The following is a 19,867-nucleotide window of genomic DNA, read 5'->3' on the forward strand; positions in this document are numbered from 1 at the left end:
GGCTTTAGAAAATTGGATAGAATGTATTATTTCTAAGTATAGACATGATCCAGGATTAGAAGATTTGGATTTTCTCACCAGAGATTACAGATGAAAGCTTAAGAGTTTTAAATGAAGATTTAAATGAAGACCATTACAACATATTTTTACTTGAAGTCAAAAGAGTCATCAAACTATATGTACCCACAACAACTCCCAAAACACAAAAAAAACAGATTACCCATAACAATAAGGAAACTTCAATCCAAAAAGAGATCACTCTGGTGGAAAAACAAATCTGGTCACGTTGCCAATTTCAAAAGCCGATACAAAAATTTATGCCACCAGATAAAGACTGAATGCACCAATTATCACATTAAACAAGAGGAAAACCTTCTATGCACCAATTCCACCCGCGCTTTTTACAATTTTGTAAACAACAAACTAAAAGACTCAAGGTCCATCCCACCCCTGATAGGACCTAATGGTAATGACTGCAACAATGGCACCATTAAAGCCAACATCTTTAACACATTCTTTGGCTCAGTATTTGTAAACAGCAATGGATCATGCCCAGTATTTCCTAGCCGAACCACTGACAACTACAATGATCTAATACATATTGATTTTACAGAAGACAATGTTGAAAAAGCACTACGCAATCTAAAACCATCTCTATCTATTGGACCGGATGGAATATGTGCCTACTTCTTAAAAAAGCTATCCACTGCCATAGCTGAACCTCTAAGCATAATCTTTGAAAAATCTTTCAGGACCAGCTCCTTGCCTAACCTATGGTCACAAGCCACAGTCATCCCCATCTTCAAAAAGGGAGACCCCAGCCTTGTTGAAAATTACAGACCAATCTCCTTATGCTGTGTCACTTGTAAAGTCATGGAATCAATTATTAACCAATCCATTATCCTCCACTTAGAGACAAACAACCTACTCTCTAATAAACAATTTGGTTTCAGGAAAAAACTATTCTGTAATCTGCAACTCTTACACTGCAAAAACATATGGACTACACCACTCGATCAGGGCAAAGCAATAGATGCAATCTACATGGACTTCTGTAAAGCCTTTGATTCAGTGGTACATGACAAACTACTCCTAAAATTAAAATCTTATGGTATCTCTGGACAACTGCATAACTGGATAGAAGCATTGCTGTCAAACAGACAACAAATGGTCAAAATTGGGAGTGTCCTATCAAATTCTGTATCTGTCAATAGTGGTGTCCCCCAAGGCAGTGTTCTAGGACCAACTCTCTTCATAGTCTACATAAATGACCTCTGTGATCATATTAAGAGCAACTGCGTTCTTTTCGCTGATGATGTAAAGCTGTTCAATACCACAGACAATACTGCTACTCTTCAAAAAGATCTTGACTATGTATCAGAATGGTCAAACAAATGGCAACTTCAAATCTCAACAAATAAATGCTCTGTCTTACATATTGGCAAAAAAAATCAGAAAATAAAATACAAGCTGAATAGTCAAGATCTTGTTGATGATCCAAGCTCTGTGAAGGACCTTGGAGTACTCATCTCAAATGATCTAAGTGCTAGAGCCCACTGTAACTACATAGCCAAAAAGGCATTAAGAGTTGTTAACTTAATCCTATGTAGCTTTTTCTCTGGTAATATCACACTACTAACTAGAGCATACAAAACATTTGCTAGACCAATACTCGAATACAGCTCATCAGTCTGGAACCCACATTACATATCTGATATTAGCACAGTTGAGAAAGTCCAGAAATATTTCACAGGAAGAGTTCTCCGCTCCTCTACTCATTGTAGAATACCTTATGCCACCAGACTTGAAATTCTAGACCTAGAAAACCTTGAATTACGCCGTCTTCGGACTGATCTAAGTATGGTATATAAAATCATACATTGCAATGTCCTACCTGTAAATGAATACTTCAGCTTCAACCATAACAACACAAGAGCACACAATAGATACAAACTCAAGGTTAACCGCACCAAACTTGATTGCAGGAAATATGACGTCAGCAACAGAGTGGTCAATGTCTGGAATACTCTACCTGACTCTGTAGTTTCTTCCCCAAACTCCCCAAACTTTAACCTTAGACTATCTACTATTGACCTCACCCCTTTCCTAAGAGGTCTGTAGGGGGCGTGCATAAGCGCACCAATGTGCCTACCGTCCCTGTCCTATTGTTTCTTTTATTTTTATTCTATGTACCCATTTCATGTATTCATAACTATGTATATACTTACACCTATTATCTTGTAAGCAATTGACAAATCAAATAAATAAATAAATAAAAATTTCTGGTAAAAAAAATATCTACTTTTTCTATATCACAGCCTTGACATGTTAACATTCTCAGTTATGAACATTCCATGGATACATGTAATGAAATCCTCAAATCATTTTATCATAGATGTGAGCTAATTTCATACATCCCTTCTTGTTGGTGAGCCATCAAGCTATATTCCATTCAAAAGCTATGCAGGGTGATCCAATGCATACTTGTTGAATGTCCTTAATTTATTGCTGCCTTAATGATAATACAAAATACATTTTGCAGGCCAGAATGATGTAAAATGTGTAGCTTTCTGGGTCACAAGTTCTTCAGCCCCTACTGGAAAACAAAGAATCTTTCCTTGCACCCAAAAAAAACTCCAAAGTGTCTTCAATTAAGAGTTGAACAGATAATTTGCAGCTAATGTACTCCATACAGGGTCTGTCCAAACTCTTTTTGTAGATTCTGGAGCCCTGTAAGATTCAGAAGCAAATCACTGAACTACTGAGAGCTATTTCCCCCCTGACTTTTCAGTTGAAAACAAAATAAAATTGATGTGTTAAGCCTCAGATAGGCTTAATACAGCTAGAAAATTGAGGGAAATTATCCATTTCCTTCAACAGAACAGACTCTCAATCCCAGGATTGCTGTACTTAGAGATGTCATTATGCAATAGCCTTGTCCGTTGTGGCCTTGTGCTGCCCCAAATTAAGAAATAATAAAAAGCAAGGCACCCCTTGGCAATGAAAAGTTGACATGAAATAAATATAAGAAATGTACTTACAGTAAAGAGAGCTTATGAAATATAGGGAACTGGTGACACTTTTGATGAAAAATGACCAGCTGTGTCCTTGCAGACAACAGAAGAAGAGCTGAATGATCAATATGAAGGTATGTGTGAATCGGCTTACAGTGAAGCAGAATCAGCTGCTGTGGAAGTACTGGAGCTGCCTCTTCCCAGCTACTTCCGTTCCCGGAGCCACAGCTACCTCCGAGCTATCCAGGCAGGTTGCTCCCAAGAAGAGGACACCGTCTCTGTTCAGTCCCTCTCGCCACCCCCAGCCAGCACCATCAGTGGCAGCCAAACACTTCCCAGCAACAACAGTAAGTCAGAATTTCTTTTCTTTCTTTTTTACTATACTTGGAGTATACGAAGCTAAGAAATTTATTTGCCATGGTTTGGGAAGTATTTGATGAGCCTGGAAAGAGAATTTTGAAAAGAACTTACAAAAGAAATTTGTAGAAATTTGCCCAAAACAGACTGAGATAGGATGATAAACTGATTTTCCAGAATTAACATTTCCTTCAAGAATTCACTCTTATTTTTATATATTAAGTCATGGCTTTTCAATGCAGCCTTTCCCGATATAGTGCCAGCCAATGGGAATTCTAAATATATATATATTCAGAATTTCTTAAAAGTATTATTTTGAGAGACAGAGAGAGAGACACACACAGAGAGAGAGACACACAGAGAGAAAGAGAGACAGAGAGAGAAGTACATGGGATTATGTGACATATAATTTTTATTAGAATTAGAATTCTTTATTGGCCAAGTGTGATTGGACACACAAGGAATTTGTCTTGGTGCAAATGCTCTCAGTATACATAAAAGAAAAGATACATTTGTCAAGAGTCAAGAATTATAAGGTACAACACTTAATAATACTCATAAGGTACAATAAGCAATCAAATCATACTAGGAAACAGTCAATATAGATCGTAAGGATACAAGCAACAAAGTTACAGTCATACAGTCACAAGTGGGAGAGGATGGGTGATAAGGAGTGATGAGAAGATTAATAGTAATACTAGTGCAGACTTTGTAAATAGTTGGACAATGTTGAGGAATTTTTCTTTAGCAGAGTGATAGTGTTCAAGGAAAAACTGTCCTTGTGTCTAGTTGTTCTGGTGTGCAGTGCTGTATAGCATCATTTTGAGGGAAGGAATTGAAACAGTTTATGTCCAGGATGTGAGGGGTCTGTAAATATGTTCACAGCCCTCTTTTTGACTCATGCAATATACAGGTCCTCGATTGAAGGCAGGTTGGTAGTAATTGATTTTTCTGCAGTCCTAATTATCTTCTGAAGTCTGTGTCTGTCCTGTTGGGTTGGAGAACCAAACCAGATAGTTATAGAGGTGCAGATGATAGACAAAATGAAATATTTTTGGTGGGAGTAACTACCACTGAACATAGTGATAGTTATAAATCAACTAGCCTTAGGGCAGCCATCCTAAACATATGTATTAGATTATTTTACAATGGATTATAAATTCTCTTACATACAGTGAAAAAGTTTAACATACAAATTTGATCAATCATCATCATCTTCCCATTAACATGGGACTAGGACTTCATGTTGGCAGTGTCACATCTGCTCTTTTCTTCCAAATTGCTGCAATTATAATAATTACAAAGGTACTGTTTTGTAACTGTTATCTCAGATATTAACTCTGCCTTATAACTACAATTAGATTACTGTAAATTGCGTTTATCTAAATCTTGCTGAATGAAGCAGAAGATGGTAAAGTTGATTCTATAAGAAATCTCATGAAAAGCTGAACCCTCCCTTTGGGTTCCGCCATTTAGCCACTTCTTATAAAGAGCTGAATTGTGTTGCTTATCCTACAGGAAGATCTCACCCAGCAATTTTTGAAAGTAATGTAACTGCTGTGGAAAACTAAAGGCAAGGCAATCAGGCAATAGATCATCCTCCTAATCACCAGGCAAAGGTTCAGAACAGGGTGGAAGCAAAGATTTACTTCTGGCTATGAACTGGAAGAACCACTCCACTTCCTAAAAAAAAATACCCTTGTTTCTCTTTGCAAAGCACTCTGGCTCGTTGACAGTGCTTCACAGAAACTCTATGTTAGCACTGACAGGGAACTGAAGCTTAATACCTTAAAGCAGATTTATTTTATGTGGTAGCCATCCTAACTTTCCGCTCAGCTACCTTGCAATAGACCCTCCATTCCTGTCTCTTATTTTTCTCTTAGTTGGATTCAGGTCCAGTATTTTGAGCCTGGGTTGAAAAAAAATTAGCACTGGGAGAGAGACTGCAGGAGCGTAGAAGTGGGTGAGCAGAAGTCTAGTTTATTTTCCCAAGGACAGTTGCAACACTTGTGGGGACAGCAATATTGCTCCTGAACAAGCCCAATGGGAGGTCTTCTCTCATTATGTTTTCCTTGGAATTTCATTGAAGTATAGAAATTAGTAGGGAAGACTGCAGACTGCTTTTAAAAAAGAAATGACAGAATAGTGACAGCCAGGACATTTGGCTAGCCAAAAACTTAATAAGTACCGTATTTGCCGGCGTATAAGACGACCCGGCGTATAAGACGACCCCCCACCACCACCGGAAACGCCCTCCAGAAATCCCCGGGGCTGCAGCGGCAGGGCGGAGTGCCAGGGGCCGTGGGAAGAGCGGGAAGGCTGCAGCCTCGGGCGGAGCGAGGCGAGCGGGATGAAGCGGAAGCGACGCAGGGGATCCAGGAAGCCAGAGGCGCCTTCGCTGCGTCCAACAAGCATCCGAAAGCCGGCAGTGGATATACCGGCGTATAAGACGACCCCCCCACTTGGAGGCATGTTTTTCGGGGCAAAAAAGTCGTCTTATACGCCGGCAAATACGGTATAAGAATATCACATTATGTTATGATTGTCTTTCCTTTTTAAAGTAGCTCTAAAGTATGATCCCTTTCATCAAAACGAAGGAGTAGAATTGATGAAAGTCTCTTTCATCAAACTAAGTGAGAATTGGATTTTTTTTAAAAAAAAAAAAAATCTGCATTCTTTACTAAACACTAAGGAAAGGGTCTTGCTAGACTGCAACTATTTATCTATTTTTGCTCTTTAGTTATTTGGTATTCAGAGCCAGTCAGCACCAGTGTTTTAAATTATTTTCTATCCACAAAGATTATATTTCTGACTGTCAAGTTTACAATAATATGGAGCAGTAGATTAGTTCGGAATGAGAGGTCCTTTAAAAATTCTATTCCAATTGGTTGATAACAAAATCTTGTCACGTGGCTAAGCTAGCTATGATGAGGGACACTAAGTGTTCTCAAAACATCTGCTTGAGCACAGTGCACTTCCAAGTCTTCATCCACCCTTAATCCTCTAACTCATTACTAAAACCTTTCCCCAATAGATGGGTGGAACCACACCCACAGCAACTACTTTTCTGCTGAGCTCATTGATTGCAGCAGCGGCAAGTCATTTGAAGTGTATATCTCAAGATCCTATCCTAGATATGGAGAGATAGCCTTCCACAATTTGTACTATATATGAATCAATTCCACGAAATTCTTTCTTTCCAAGGACAGCACTAGGGTGCAGAACTCCAGAAACCTGATGAGAACAGTTCACAAAAAAATATTCCAAAAAAAAATATATCATCTTGAAACAAATGAAGTGGTGTATGGTGCAATACAACGCCCTTTGAATTGTAAGTCTAAAATTACTGAATTGCACCATCGAGAGGCAAAAGGATGAAATATGCTTAATACATCTCAGAAGGATAGAACACAGCTGTTGATGATTGTGATGATCATGATGAAATTTTGACTAAGGCCTGGAATAGGAACTCCTTATAAGAACTGAGTATTATAAAACGTTGAAAAGAGGCAAGTTAGAGAAGATGCAAAGCGCTTGGAAAAGTGTCAGAATAGAAAGGCCATAATCTATCAATCCAGAATGCAAAACATAATAATCTTAAAATTACAGAAAGGCATACTATACTTCAGTTAACAGTAAGAGCTGCTCAACATTAGAAATAACTACCTAGAGAATTTGAATCTTCAAAGGCTGAATTCCAGCCAAGAAAAGTCAATTATCACCTTAATTGAGCCCAAATATCATAACATTGCCCATGGCACATTTATTGTATTGGCTTTGCTAGCTGGTGGCAGAGTACGTTTTAAAATAAATTTGCCTGTATGATTCCGGAAGCATTGAAATAGTTATATTTTTATTGACTGTGTGCTTTTCTAGAGGTTATACAGTGAGTTCATGTTCCCTCTTTTATCACCTCTTCATAGTATACAGATAATGTTTATGTTTCTTTCTTGAGGTGGGTATTCCAACTGATACAATTTACAAAGTACCAAGATTTTGTGTGCCAACCTATAAAGTCCCCCAAGAGACTGTTGTGCCTTTGCTTGTTATTTCTAAGTGAGTTATATACTTGCAATTATATCTCATGCATTTATGTATTAGTAATTGTGTTGCTAGTCCTGGGTTGTAATAAATTCATATATATATATATATATATATATATATATATATATATATATATATATATATATATATATATATATATATATATATATATATGTATAGTGTGTGTGTGTGTGTGTGAGAGAGAGAGAGAGAGAGAGAGAGAAATATATATGAACGTTAACTCAAATATCTTCCCTAGAAATGTAAAAAATCTGCCCATTTTTGGTCATGCTTATAAACAGTGTCTCTAACATGGTATCCACAAATGCCAATAATTGACACTTTTTATGATAAAGTCAGCCCTCTCTGACTTTTTCATAAAAAGAAAACAACCTTGCTTGCAGTAAAACAACAGATCAGCCTCCAAAATTCCATTCATATCAAGGAATGACTCTATTGTAATGCATTGTTGTAGCCCGTTAACTTCTTTCTAAGCGTGCCTGCCTACCAAGAAAAAAGACAATGGAGTGAAATGGAAAAAGTAGCCTAGGACTTTCTTGAATCTCTGCCTTTAATAAAGAAAGTAAACTTCTCTTGCCTGAGTTTCTTTATTAGGGTAGGGTGTTGTTTGAGGTGGGGTTTAAAAGAAAGCAAAGGAATATAATTAAGCTGGATAGCAAAAGAAACATCAGAACAAGTCCAAAATTTCCAAAAATGTGGCAAAGTACCATCTGTTACTCACAGGGCACAGGGCAGAGGCCAGTATATGAAGAGCTGAAATCCTACTGAGACCCATTACTAATTATATCATCCAGCAATGACCTCACATTTCATTCTGTAATAGCAATAAGTATCCCATTTAAAATTGTCTTCTTTTTTACCTATATTCAGTCTTTAGAAATAGCTTTCTCTGGAAATAGGCAGAGGATGCTGCAGTTTGTGTGCTGTAGCTTATAGTTATATGAACATTTACATATAATGCACAATTTTTGTTATTATCTTCTGGAACTTGTGCAAAAAACAGACGTGGACAGAGTAAGAACAAGATGTCTATTGTCATATACAGAAAAAAAGAGCTACAATTAATGTGGAAAATACCACCTCTACTATTTTATTGCACACTATAAAATTTCACCTACTGTACATCCGTGTTGGTGAAGTAAACTGTGATTAGCTAGAGATATTTTAGCCTGACTATAAATCAGTAAGTTTGGTCTCGGGGTGGATTTTCTGTATAATAAAACTTGAATAGCCTTGTATTTTTGCATCTTTTGTTCTGTCCTCTTGTTTTCTTCATGTCAACATAGTATGATAGACTTGCGGGGTATGATAGACTTGCGGGACCTTGTGCAACAAGGTCACATAGTGTAATAAGATTGGGACTGGGTTAGGGATTTCTGTCCTCATTGTGAGTTGTGTTGTGGGATGCACGAAGGGAGGCTCAGCCAATCTCATTATACACAAGTTGCACTCTGACAATAAAGGTAATAATAATTGGTGTATTTGGAAGAAAATGCACTACACTATTTAACATACAAATGTACAGCACTGAACCACAGAATCCTTTAGCAAAACAATTCTTTACAGAGCAGATCAATTGTGCACATAAAGGCTGGCAAATATTTATCGCGGCGCACGTGAACATTTCACCCTCCAAACACACAGGAGTTGCTAACAGGTAATGGCCTTATGATAGACTTATTCAGCTTATACAATCACAACAGCCTGAACTTTACAGCATCTCAGTCTGTGGCTATCATTTTTAGAGTTCATTCATCCAGGAACTACCACAAAGCATAATTATGATGTGCTATCAACTGCACTTCAGTTCTGTCGCCCTGAACACTGAATTCATCTGAATCTTAATTTATATACTAGTGAGTTTTTTAATTCATTCGGTTAAGGGTCCTTTTTGTTTAAAGTTGCAGCTCCTTCCTTTCAGCAACTTCACAACAATGGCCAACTAAATTGTTTCTCTCCTGAGAGAAGAAATAAAATATAAGTTAAGATTCTTCTCAACTTTTACTAATTCAATTCCTTGCAACTTACCTGTACACCTCTTTTTCTTTCTGATTTATTTTAATAAGCTCTTTTTATGTTCTGGGCATTTCTCATAAGCCTCAGTTCATTCTGAGCTTTAAGCTTTCTGGCATAGCCTCTACAATTTGTGAAGACTACAGTATATCCTCCCTTTTACTTTTCAATTATTTAAGAAAGTTCTTTGTTTATATACCTTGGTCCCTCTCTCATTTTTCCTCCTAGTAGCAATTATTTGCAATTGTACTTTTAATATCTTGTTTCTCTGGACGCTTTCTGGACATGTTTCTCCTTCAAGATTTAATGCCATTGGAGCTGATCCTTTTGACTTTATCAGAAACTACATGTCCATGTTACTTCTTCCATCTTCTAACAAATGAAATTGTCAGCAAGAAACAACAGGAATTTGTTGGATACCTGGCTTTTAGCAGCATTTGATCTCTAGTAGATATTAGGATATTTCAAATCTCATAATGGTATTATCTTCAAAACTACATCTTCAGAAGTTAGTCATCTTACACAGAAGGACCACATCCATAACTTCTCTCTCTCCAAGAACTCTGTAATAACCTTACATAAGAACACTTTTATTCTTACCCACTCCCAACAGTAATCTACATATTCCAGTTTGTAAATTCCTTGAGCAGATAAAGTATATATTTTATGTACAATGCAAATTGCTCCCTTTCTGTTGAATTATATTCCGCCTGAATAAGATGTAGCCTTCTAGAATCAAGACGCCACCATCCCACCAAATTTCAGTGATGCCTATTACATTATATTTTGTCCTGTGTTAAGTTTGTGTCCCACATTTTTCTTATTTCTTATTTCATCATTTCTTTCCATTATGTTCATATTTGGTTATCGGCTGTCATTTCTTGACTCTCTATTGCTTATATAATATTACAAATGTAAAAATACTTAAAAAACATGAAAGCATTTTGCAGTACTTCACATAATGCAATCATTCCAGTAAATGCATATAAGCAAATGAGTTCAAGCCACAGGAACATTCTTCATTCAACTCGGACTCACAGCAGTTTTAAGTGCATAGATTTCTTCTCCTTTTTGTTCCAATCATCCCTCCAAATGAGCTCTACAGAAACTCTGAGGAACATAGAGAGGCTTCAGAGAAAAGAAGGCATTTAATGTTTTACAGAGGGGTTTATTTTACTGCTGAAAGAATCACACATCTGATTGATATGATGCTTTCCTGCTGATTTGCTTTGATTTGTTAACTTTTAGCTTCCGCCTTTTTAGTCATTCTTATTTGCACAATTAATGCAAGACTAATACAAGTTGGTTATTGATTACCACAAAAAATCTTCTTTTTTATTTTATTTTCAAAGTACACATCCAATTGCGTTTTTAACAGTGCTATGTCAAGCATTTACATATTTACATTTACATTTATCTTCTGTATTAAAACTTATTTCTCTTTTCTAACCATAAGTACATTTCCCATACCACATAAAACTCTGATTCCTATTTACCTTTCAGTTTCCTCATAAGCCTATCCATCTTGGCACAAAAATTCTTCTAAATGGACTACAAATTCCATCATTCAATTGGAACTAGACTTGGCCATGTTTTCAAATATTTACAGTTAAGAACAACAATGGTATGTCTGTGTATAGCTTTACTAGTTACAGAATACTCTATAGCTGCAGCAGAGTTCCTATAAATAGAGAGGAAAACCACAATAAGTAGATAAAAGTTAGACAAAAACTTGAGTTTGGTACTTTTAATGTTAGCTGAAGTTCAACAGGCTTAGCCAAGTTCAACACTTTGATTCCATTAAGATTAAGCACAGGAGCATAATTACAGTTTCTTGGGTCCCAAACAAAGCTTTCAGATGGGACTCAGGAATGGGGAGTCCCAACATTTGCCATCCATTAAACAGGATGCAGACTTGTTCAGGTGCCTGGGCTTCCACGGACAGATGCCTTGGGGAGGAATGGCAACAGCTGAAACTGCAGTTGCTCTCTTTTTGGTGGGGGAGGGGTCTGCTAGGATAACACAACTATGAAACCTACAAGAACTGGGCTGCAAGAACCAAGAAGACCACTAGGTGATGGTAAAGATGTAATTTTTCTGAATCATTTTGCTACCATTAGCTGTCACCCTAGACCGGGATGTCAAACTCATGTTGCCACAGTGGTGTCACGTGACCTATCAGGACGTTTTTCCCCTTCGCTAAACCGGGCGTGGCCAGCACATGATGCATCCAACTAAGCCCTGCCTTAGACAGTAACTATCACACTCATCCCATTGCAAGGCAAATGTTTTGGTTTCTCCATAAGTAGAAATCACAACAGTCTGCAATAGACCATGACAAGGACATTTCTTAAAACTGAAGGCCCATCCAGAGTTCCCTGTAACTGCAACTCCAAGGTGACCACCACTCTGCCTTGATTACATTGATTTAAATGGGGTTAAGTGCCGGAATCCTGACAGCCATTACCAATCAAACCATAAATTGACTTTTGAAAATAAATGAGTTGAAGCCAAATGGAGGGCCCTAGCCCTTGACAGAAGCATTGGTGACAAAATTCTTCTTAAAAAGTTCTGCCTCTAATCTTAATCCTAATCAACCTCTACTATCAGAATTGTCTTATCAAATGTCACTTCCACTTCCTTGTATTTCATCTCAAGGTCTTTTAATGTATTTGCTTAATGCGCTATTACCAGAAGCTTGTCTCTCTCATTGAGTCTATCTGTATTGACATCCTAAGACATTAACTTCCAATATAATGATGTCCCCATCTTAATTCAGAATAATATTCAAATTATTCTAATTCATATATTAAAAATATGCAAGGAGCCACCTTACCTGGTCAGGAAACTACCCCAAAATCCAAAGTGCCAGCCTGAATGATAAAATTTACAAAAGGCAAGCATCAATTTTTCAAATACACATCTACTCTTCTTTAGCTGCAGGAAACCCAAATATCACTGTTCCCTATTTTGTAATATATACATTCTCCTTTAAATATGCATATGGAAGGCAAGTCAATATCTGTGATTACCATTTTTTAAAACCGAACTTGTTTTTTCTACGTTCAGGAAGCTTTAAGGCAACTTTCCAACCTGAGAACCTCCCAGGTGTATCAGACTATAACCTCCATAATTCCCAGCCAAAATAGAATCCAACATATCTGTTGGGTAACAGGTAGGGAAAGGCTGCCATAAAAATAATCTTAATAATTCTACATTCCAAGCTGCTGCCTTCTGGCCCATATTGATAAAAGGTTTTTTGAATAGCTACCAGAACCTATATCTTACTTTCCAATTTTTTAATAATAGATTAGATTGATGAACACCCATTAGTTCTGCCAATGTGGCCAGAGAATGTTCAAAGAGCAAAACATGAACAGTTGCTTTGGAAGAGATCAGATAACTGCTCCATTTGCTATGTTTAAAAGCCAGGCTTTGTACTTCTCTGCAGACCAATACCGGGATCACTACAAATCATAAATAAGTCACAACACCAAATAGGCTTTTTGATAGCAAGTAATCCAAGCAAAAATACCTTAGTTTCCCACAATAAAACTGCCTTCCAATCCACAAAGCCTATTGCGGTTTTCTTGAAAACATATTGAAAGGAATGTGCTTCACTCTGAGAATTTCAATCCTGCTCTATATAACGTTAGAAAAAACATTTCCATTAGGTATGAGCCGCCCAATCCTGCCTTGATAATAATCTGAACCCATAAGGCCAGATAAAACTCATGTCTAAAACTGAAACGCATTTTATCAGAAGTTTAGCTTCTGCCTCATCTCTTATGCAAGAAAACAAGAGGAAATGGGAAAACAAAGTTTCAGAAGAGAAAACCCTAGTTATTTTTCTGAGCTCCAGCCTGCTCTTGATTTGTCAACAGTTTTCTTTGCTATATCACTACAGTGTGTATATATCTACAGTGTGTCTCATGTAGAACATCCTGAAAAAGAAGCCATTTATCTCTAGTTGGTGTAAAATGTGGAAACTACAGCTATTAACTAGTACAAGATACCAGGATCATATGAAGCTAATATTAAAAGTACATTGGTTGCTAATTGTTTTCTAGGCACACTTTAAGATTGTTAATTAAGGATGTGCAAAATATTTCAAATTCAATAGATCTTGAATCCGAAAGCCCCAATGTCAACTATGAAAGACTATCTTTTGAATATAAAATAGGTCTTTTAAGTGCAAAATAGGTTATTTAATCATTTTGGAAGGATTTTAAGCTGGAATTATTTGTTTATGGATTTGGTTTATATAGCTGCCCATCTCACATAAATGACTCTTAACAGCTTACAATAAAATAAGTAAAAATAATCAAAACCATTTTTTTAAAAAAGCAGCCAAGTTTCATAAATAAGTCAATAAAGTCAAGAGACTGGTTCTATCACACTCCTGGGGGCCCAGGCATCAAACCAAGTTTTCAGGGCCTTGCAAAAGACCAGTAGGGCAGGGCTAAGTTAAGGGTGTAATGATCTTCCACAGGGCAGGCGTCACAGCAGAAAAGGCCCTTTTCCTGGGTCCTAACAGCTGATTCGCCCATAACATGCCCCTCCTGCCAGACCAGGTGGGATGGGTAGAAACAATTGGGGAAATATGTTTCCCAAAATAACTCAATCCCAGGCCATGAAGAGCTTTAAAGGTAACTAGCAGGACCTTGAATTGCACCAGGAAGCACACTGGAAGCCAATGCAACTCACAAAGCAATGGTGTCATATGCACCAAACAAGCAACACAATTAATCGCCCATGCTGTCACATTTTGCACCAGCTGAAGCTTCCAAATGCTCTTCAAGGGCAGTCCCAAGTAGAGCACATTGAAATAGTCTAATCTGGAGGTCACAAGTGATCATGACCAGAGTAGTTTATTTCAGGCAAAATCTCTCCAAACTAGCATAGATTTTAATTTTTATTAACTGCTTTTTTAGCATCATTGGTCTGGTGCTAATTATCTTACTCAAAATTATGTATATTCTGTTATAAACCATTCTGGTTTCCTTCCTCCTGATCATGATGATTGTGTTATACGTGCAATTACATTGAAAAGACATAAAATACCAATTATAAATTTAGACAGATGGTGTCATCTTAAAAAAAAATCTCACAACAGTGGACTAAATATCAAAAATATTAATCTTGCTTCCAAACAGAACTACAAAAATATGTTCATGACTCATTGATTTTTTAAAAAGTCCTCAGATTTCATCATAGAAACCTACAGTACCTATTTTAAAAGGATAATATTGTCTAATGATAAATTCTGTTTCTGTAAAGTATAAATATGAAGGCATATTTGTCTTCATCTTAACAGGCCATGTAGCAATTAATTACTATGTATTTGTAGGGTTGAACAAAGCATTCACAAGAGACATTATTTAAAGAAAGTTGCCAGAAGCAAGTCATCTCTTCTGAGTGATAAAGCAGCTGTTCAGTCTGGAAAGTTTAGTGTGGTTGCTTCAAAATATTTTTCCAGTTGTTTTCACATACAGTACATCAGTGGGCACAAGTGCTTTGTGGGAAGTCTCAGTAGATGTATTTGTGCACAAGCAACTTGGAAAGCTGTGTGAAATCAACTGCTTTTTAAATGCTTTGCAAAATCCAATTGTACATTTGTTACAAGTCCTGAGTTGCTTTGAAACGTCTTTAATGTTTGTGACTGTTTTATTAGCAAATTATTACTGTTTCATGACTTTATATTTTGTATATTGATTTGGGACATCATCTGAAATAGATGTACTTGAAATGAAAAGCTAGAATAGAAATAATTGGGACAATTCTAAATCCTATTGCAGAGTAGTTAAACCTCAGAGATTTAAAGTCGCTTGCCAGAACAGATCGGAAAAATAGAAGTAAAGGTACATAAGTTTGCATGTTTGGCTACTTTGTCTTCCTTGGAGACATAAAAAAAAATAACGCTGGGGTTGTTCATGTTTCTTTGATGGTATGAAGGAGCATCAAGAAAAAATAGAATAGAGTTCCTTTCATGTCTCTAATTTGGAATTCTAGGAGAGGTTTTTTGTGTGTCAGATTTGCCCTCTGAAGTTGGAACTCTTTAAATTCAGGAAGAGAAATCTACTGAACTCTGTGGCCTCCAGTGTTGTCCCAATAACACAGTATTCCCATCTAAATAAAAGCATGAAATCAATATAGACCCACAGAACGTATAATTATATGCTTTACTTGAAATCCTCTGGTGCATTCACATTATTAAATGCTGAAAGGTCATTAACCACATTTCTGCTAAAAAAAATCCCTCTTGCATTTCCTTCTTCCACCATTATGTTTTACAATATGTTCTGGAATTTTTTAATTATGCTCTTTTTTAATGTGAAAAATACATAAGCAAATGCTTTTCCTTTTGTCCACATTAACTCTTTGCTTTCTGGTTAGGCATGGTACACAGTACAAATATGAATAACAGATTTGGGTTGCAACATATACAGAAAATTGGAAAGCGTGTCTAATTTGAAGTTTTTTTCCAAATATTTTGCAAAAGACATTAGCCCCACTGTAGAAGCCATATACGTACAATATTGTTAGATTTATATCGTACATCTTTCCTCCAGGAGCTTAAGGAAACATGAACAGTGTTCCTTCCCAAACCCTCTAAGGTAGTTTGGGCTGATAGAATAACTGGCCCAAGTCACTCAGTGCAGGAGGATGGATTTGAACCTGGGTCTCCTTGATTTTAGTCCCAAGCACATTGGCTCTCCAGCAGTATATCAGGAATATTAGTTCCTTTTCCCATTTATTAGAGTTATCTTTTATTTCTCCACCCTTGAGCTGTTTTCAGCTGTTATGAATATTGAGAAAAGACAGGAAACATAGATACAGAATGTAATATAATCTAAAGCTTCATACACTCTATGAAGTAGAAGAGGTGCAGACAGGTCCAGGGGAATTGTGAAGAACATTTTAGATGCATTGTTTCAATAAATCCATTTTTCTAAAGCTTCATTGTATTGTTTCATTTTTTATTTGTTTGGATTTTAAGGGAAGTGTGTACATTAAAATTAGATTAAAACATGACAGCAAAATGTTGAGGAATATTTAAAAAATGGTATTTTTTTTTCAGAACTGGATGAAATAGTTGCATCACAGTTTCCATTTTAAAAATCAGTTCCACTCGGAAAAAATGCCTTCCTGTAGATATGCCAAAGGCTATGAAATAATTGGAATGATTCAGAGACATCTGAACTGCGTCAACTATTAATCTGAATCAAAACCCCTCTTTAAAACGTGAATTTGATTCAGAAATTTAATCAAATCATTTTTGATTCAAATATAAAAACTGGGTGTTTTTTTCCGCAGTCCTAATTTAAGCTCTGAATAAAACACTGATAGGTGATATATAAGCATTACTCTGAACAGGGCACCCTTTCAGTCCATTTTCCCCAGTTTGAAATCAGGAGATTGGTAGCAGCTTTTCGGAACAAGTGTTATTAAAAGACATAAGCTTTCATGAACTACAGCTCACTTCATCAGATGCATAAACTGTATGGATTTAAAGAGAAGACACCTGGTGGTGCAGTGGCTAGAATGCGCTATTGCAGGCTAACTCTGCCCACAGCCAGGAGTTTGATCCTGATGGGCTCAAGGTTGACTCAGCCTTCTATCCTTCTGAGGTCGGTAAAATGAGGACCCAGATTAGTGGGGGAAATAGGCTGACATTGTAAACCACTCAGAGAGTGCTGTAAAATATTATGGAGAAGTATATGTCTAAGTCCTATTGCTATTGCTAAATTAGGATAGGGAGAAAGGAGAAAATAGGGAGAAGGAAGGGGCTACACAGATGCAGGTTACAAGCGAGAAAAATTAATGGTTAAAGCTCATTGTTTGGTAAACCTTCCTAGACTGATGAATGTGATTTAGTAGTCTTCCCTCAATTGTGCTGCTAAATTTTCTTCAGCCGAAAACTGATATTCTGAAATCTGTAATAGAGTGTCCTGGGAAATCCTCATTTACTTTTGTTCTTGCTTTGAATTCTGACATCAAATGTAATACTTTTGCATACGTCTTACCTGTTTTGTCCTATGCAGAGGTCTCCAACCTTGGCAACTTTAAGACCTGTGGACTTCAACTCCCAGAATTCCTCAGCCAGCAAAGCTGGCTGAGGAATTCTGGGAGTTGAAGTCCACAGGTCTTAAAGTTGCCAAGGTTGGAGACCTCTGCACAGAATCTGGCAAATGATGGCATTTTTCACATCAGAAGAAGGGTGTATGAAAACCCCTCTAATCTTGCATGTAAAATTGTGGGGCCTGTAACAATATTATGGGTAATAAATGTGGGGGCAAAGCAGACATCTGGACTTGTTGGAGGATCTGGCTCCCACATAAGCATCATTGTTGTGTTATTTGTTGCTTATGAGAACCTGTTTCAGGCTGAGTAGTTGTCTCTGTGCAAGTATGGATATGTCACTCCATAAGGGTGTTTCCAGATGAGTAAGTCTTAGAACTACCAGTCAAAAGGCACTGTGCTTTTCCTTCTCTTTTTTAACAATAAAGAGGAAGAAAAGAAAAAACAGCATGAAGGGGAGTTTACAGATAAAAAATACCATTGCCTGGGTTTCCCATAAATATTTTTGAGTAAAGCAAAGTGATTACACAATAACATAATTGATCTGAAAGTACCTAACCGTAACTCTAAAATTTAAGAGAATTCTGTTCATTTAAATAAATAGTTTCATGTTTATTTTTAAAAATGCTCCTAGGTCAAACATTGGTCCTTTTAAGGTAACTGCTCAGAAAGGGGAAAATAAATCAGCATTCGGAGTCACTGCTGTCAACCAGATGCATGTGGGAAGCTTGCAAAAATGGGCAGCAGAGGGGTGATTACCTCCTGCTATTCAGCAACAGTTGCTGCTTGAGGGATGCACCCTATGATTCAGAAGGCAGGAATCAATGACAGTATTAGGACGCCTGTAGCCTCATTGCTTATGGATTTGTCTAGCGGTATCTGATATGGTCCAGGAATTCAGGAATTAAAGAGGCATTTTCATTATTTACACTATCATTTCTTCAGGGGCTGAAAGACTGGATCCAAAGCATCTGAGGGCAGGATAAGAAGTAATTGTTAAAGTAATTGCTTGTTAAAGAGAGATCCAACCAAGACATAAGGAAATGTTTTCTAACAGTGAGAACAGCCAATCAATAGAATAGCTTGCTCAGGGGTGGGATTCTACCGGTTCTGTCCACCTCTGTAGAACCGGTAGTTCTGAAGAGCAGCAGAGAGCGAGCATACATAGAACCAGTTCTATGTCTGCTGCTGTTTTGGCCCACCCGCCCGCCTGGGCTCTTACCTGACCTTTATTACCTGCTTTTTCAACTGCAGCTGCTTTGCGTGACGCAGCTGTGGTTGAAAAAGCAGGAAAAAAGGGCTTTTCCAACCGCTGCGCACTTGCACGCAGCGCTGCTCAGCTGTCAGCTCAGCAGGTCGTAAATTGCACTCACGCGACGCAGAGCAACGGAACCAGTAGTTATACTGGTCGGATCCCATCCCTGGCTTGCCTCCAAGCCTGTTGTGGGTGCTCCAATACCAAAAGTTTTCAAAAATAGATGTGATTGGGATGGAATATACGGTCTGCAGTTTTGAACATGGGGCTGGACTAGAAGACCACAGAGGGACCTTTTATGTTCTATTTCAAAAACCTGATAAAAATTCCCCAAGTGAAATATCAGGATTTGGGTGAGGAGAGATTCCACTCTGCTCTGGAATGTCAAAATTCCACTTGAACTGTTTTTGGGCTGCTGTGGGAGCACCCTCCACCGTTTAATGCTTTGAGACCTTAATTTTCTTCATTGTCCAGCTGAACGGAATAGAGCAGGGATCTCCATCCTTGGTAACTTTAAGCCTGGCCTGGGAGTTGAAGTCCTCCGGGCTTAGGTTGGAGACCCCTGGAATAGAGCGCTCTGGCTGGAGGAGTGTCTGGAGCACTTTGTCGTCACAACCAAGGCACGAGTAGCTCGAAGGTCGTCGAAATAGGATCGCCGGTCGACCTGATTTTATAGCATTGACTTAGGTCGATTTTGGCGGGCAGGGAAGAGTTAAGCTGGCAGCATCGCCGCTTGGATCGCGACCAATAGGCGATCCTAGAAAGAGCCCAGGGAGCCTTCGAAATGCCCCACCCCTCCTTCCTCCTCCATTAGACCCGCAGGTATTTTAGCACCGCTCTGAACACGCGACTTCCCACCCTCTGCACCGCCCTTGCCCTGAGCAAGCGCCCCCTTCCGCGGGGGCGACCGCACCTGTTATCCATCTGGCTGCAGGGGGAGCTCTTCTCCCCCTCTTCGCGCCGGGGAGGGGAGGAGGCGCGGGGGAGAGACAAGAAGGGGGGAGGGGGGAACCAAAAACAAACTTTGCGGAGTGGGGAGGTTGGCGCGAGCCTTCTTCCCCCGGTGCAGCTGCGGCCTTGA

At 38.1% G+C, this 19,867-nt stretch overlaps 1 protein-coding gene across 2 annotated transcripts in view; it reads left to right on the forward strand.

The window, feature by feature from the left end:
* The window catches only part of DLGAP4 (DLG associated protein 4), a 398,191-nt gene that overhangs the window by 320,547 nt on the left and 57,777 nt on the right, over positions 1-19,867 (forward strand). For both annotated transcript variants that reach the window (XM_087959401.1, XM_087959402.1), the window contains one exon: positions 3,115-3,361. In XM_087959401.1, coding sequence (XP_087815527.1) covers positions 3,115-3,361 — 247 coding nt within the window. The remainder of the gene's footprint in view (positions 1-3,114; positions 3,362-19,867) is intronic.

The sequence above is a fragment of the Notechis scutatus genome, chromosome 3 (genome assembly GCF_049901735.1).
Source record: "Notechis scutatus isolate UNSWTSFEM ecotype Mainland chromosome 3, rNotScu1.2, whole genome shotgun sequence".
In the NCBI taxonomy this organism is placed as follows: Eukaryota; Metazoa; Chordata; class Lepidosauria; order Squamata; family Elapidae; genus Notechis; species Notechis scutatus.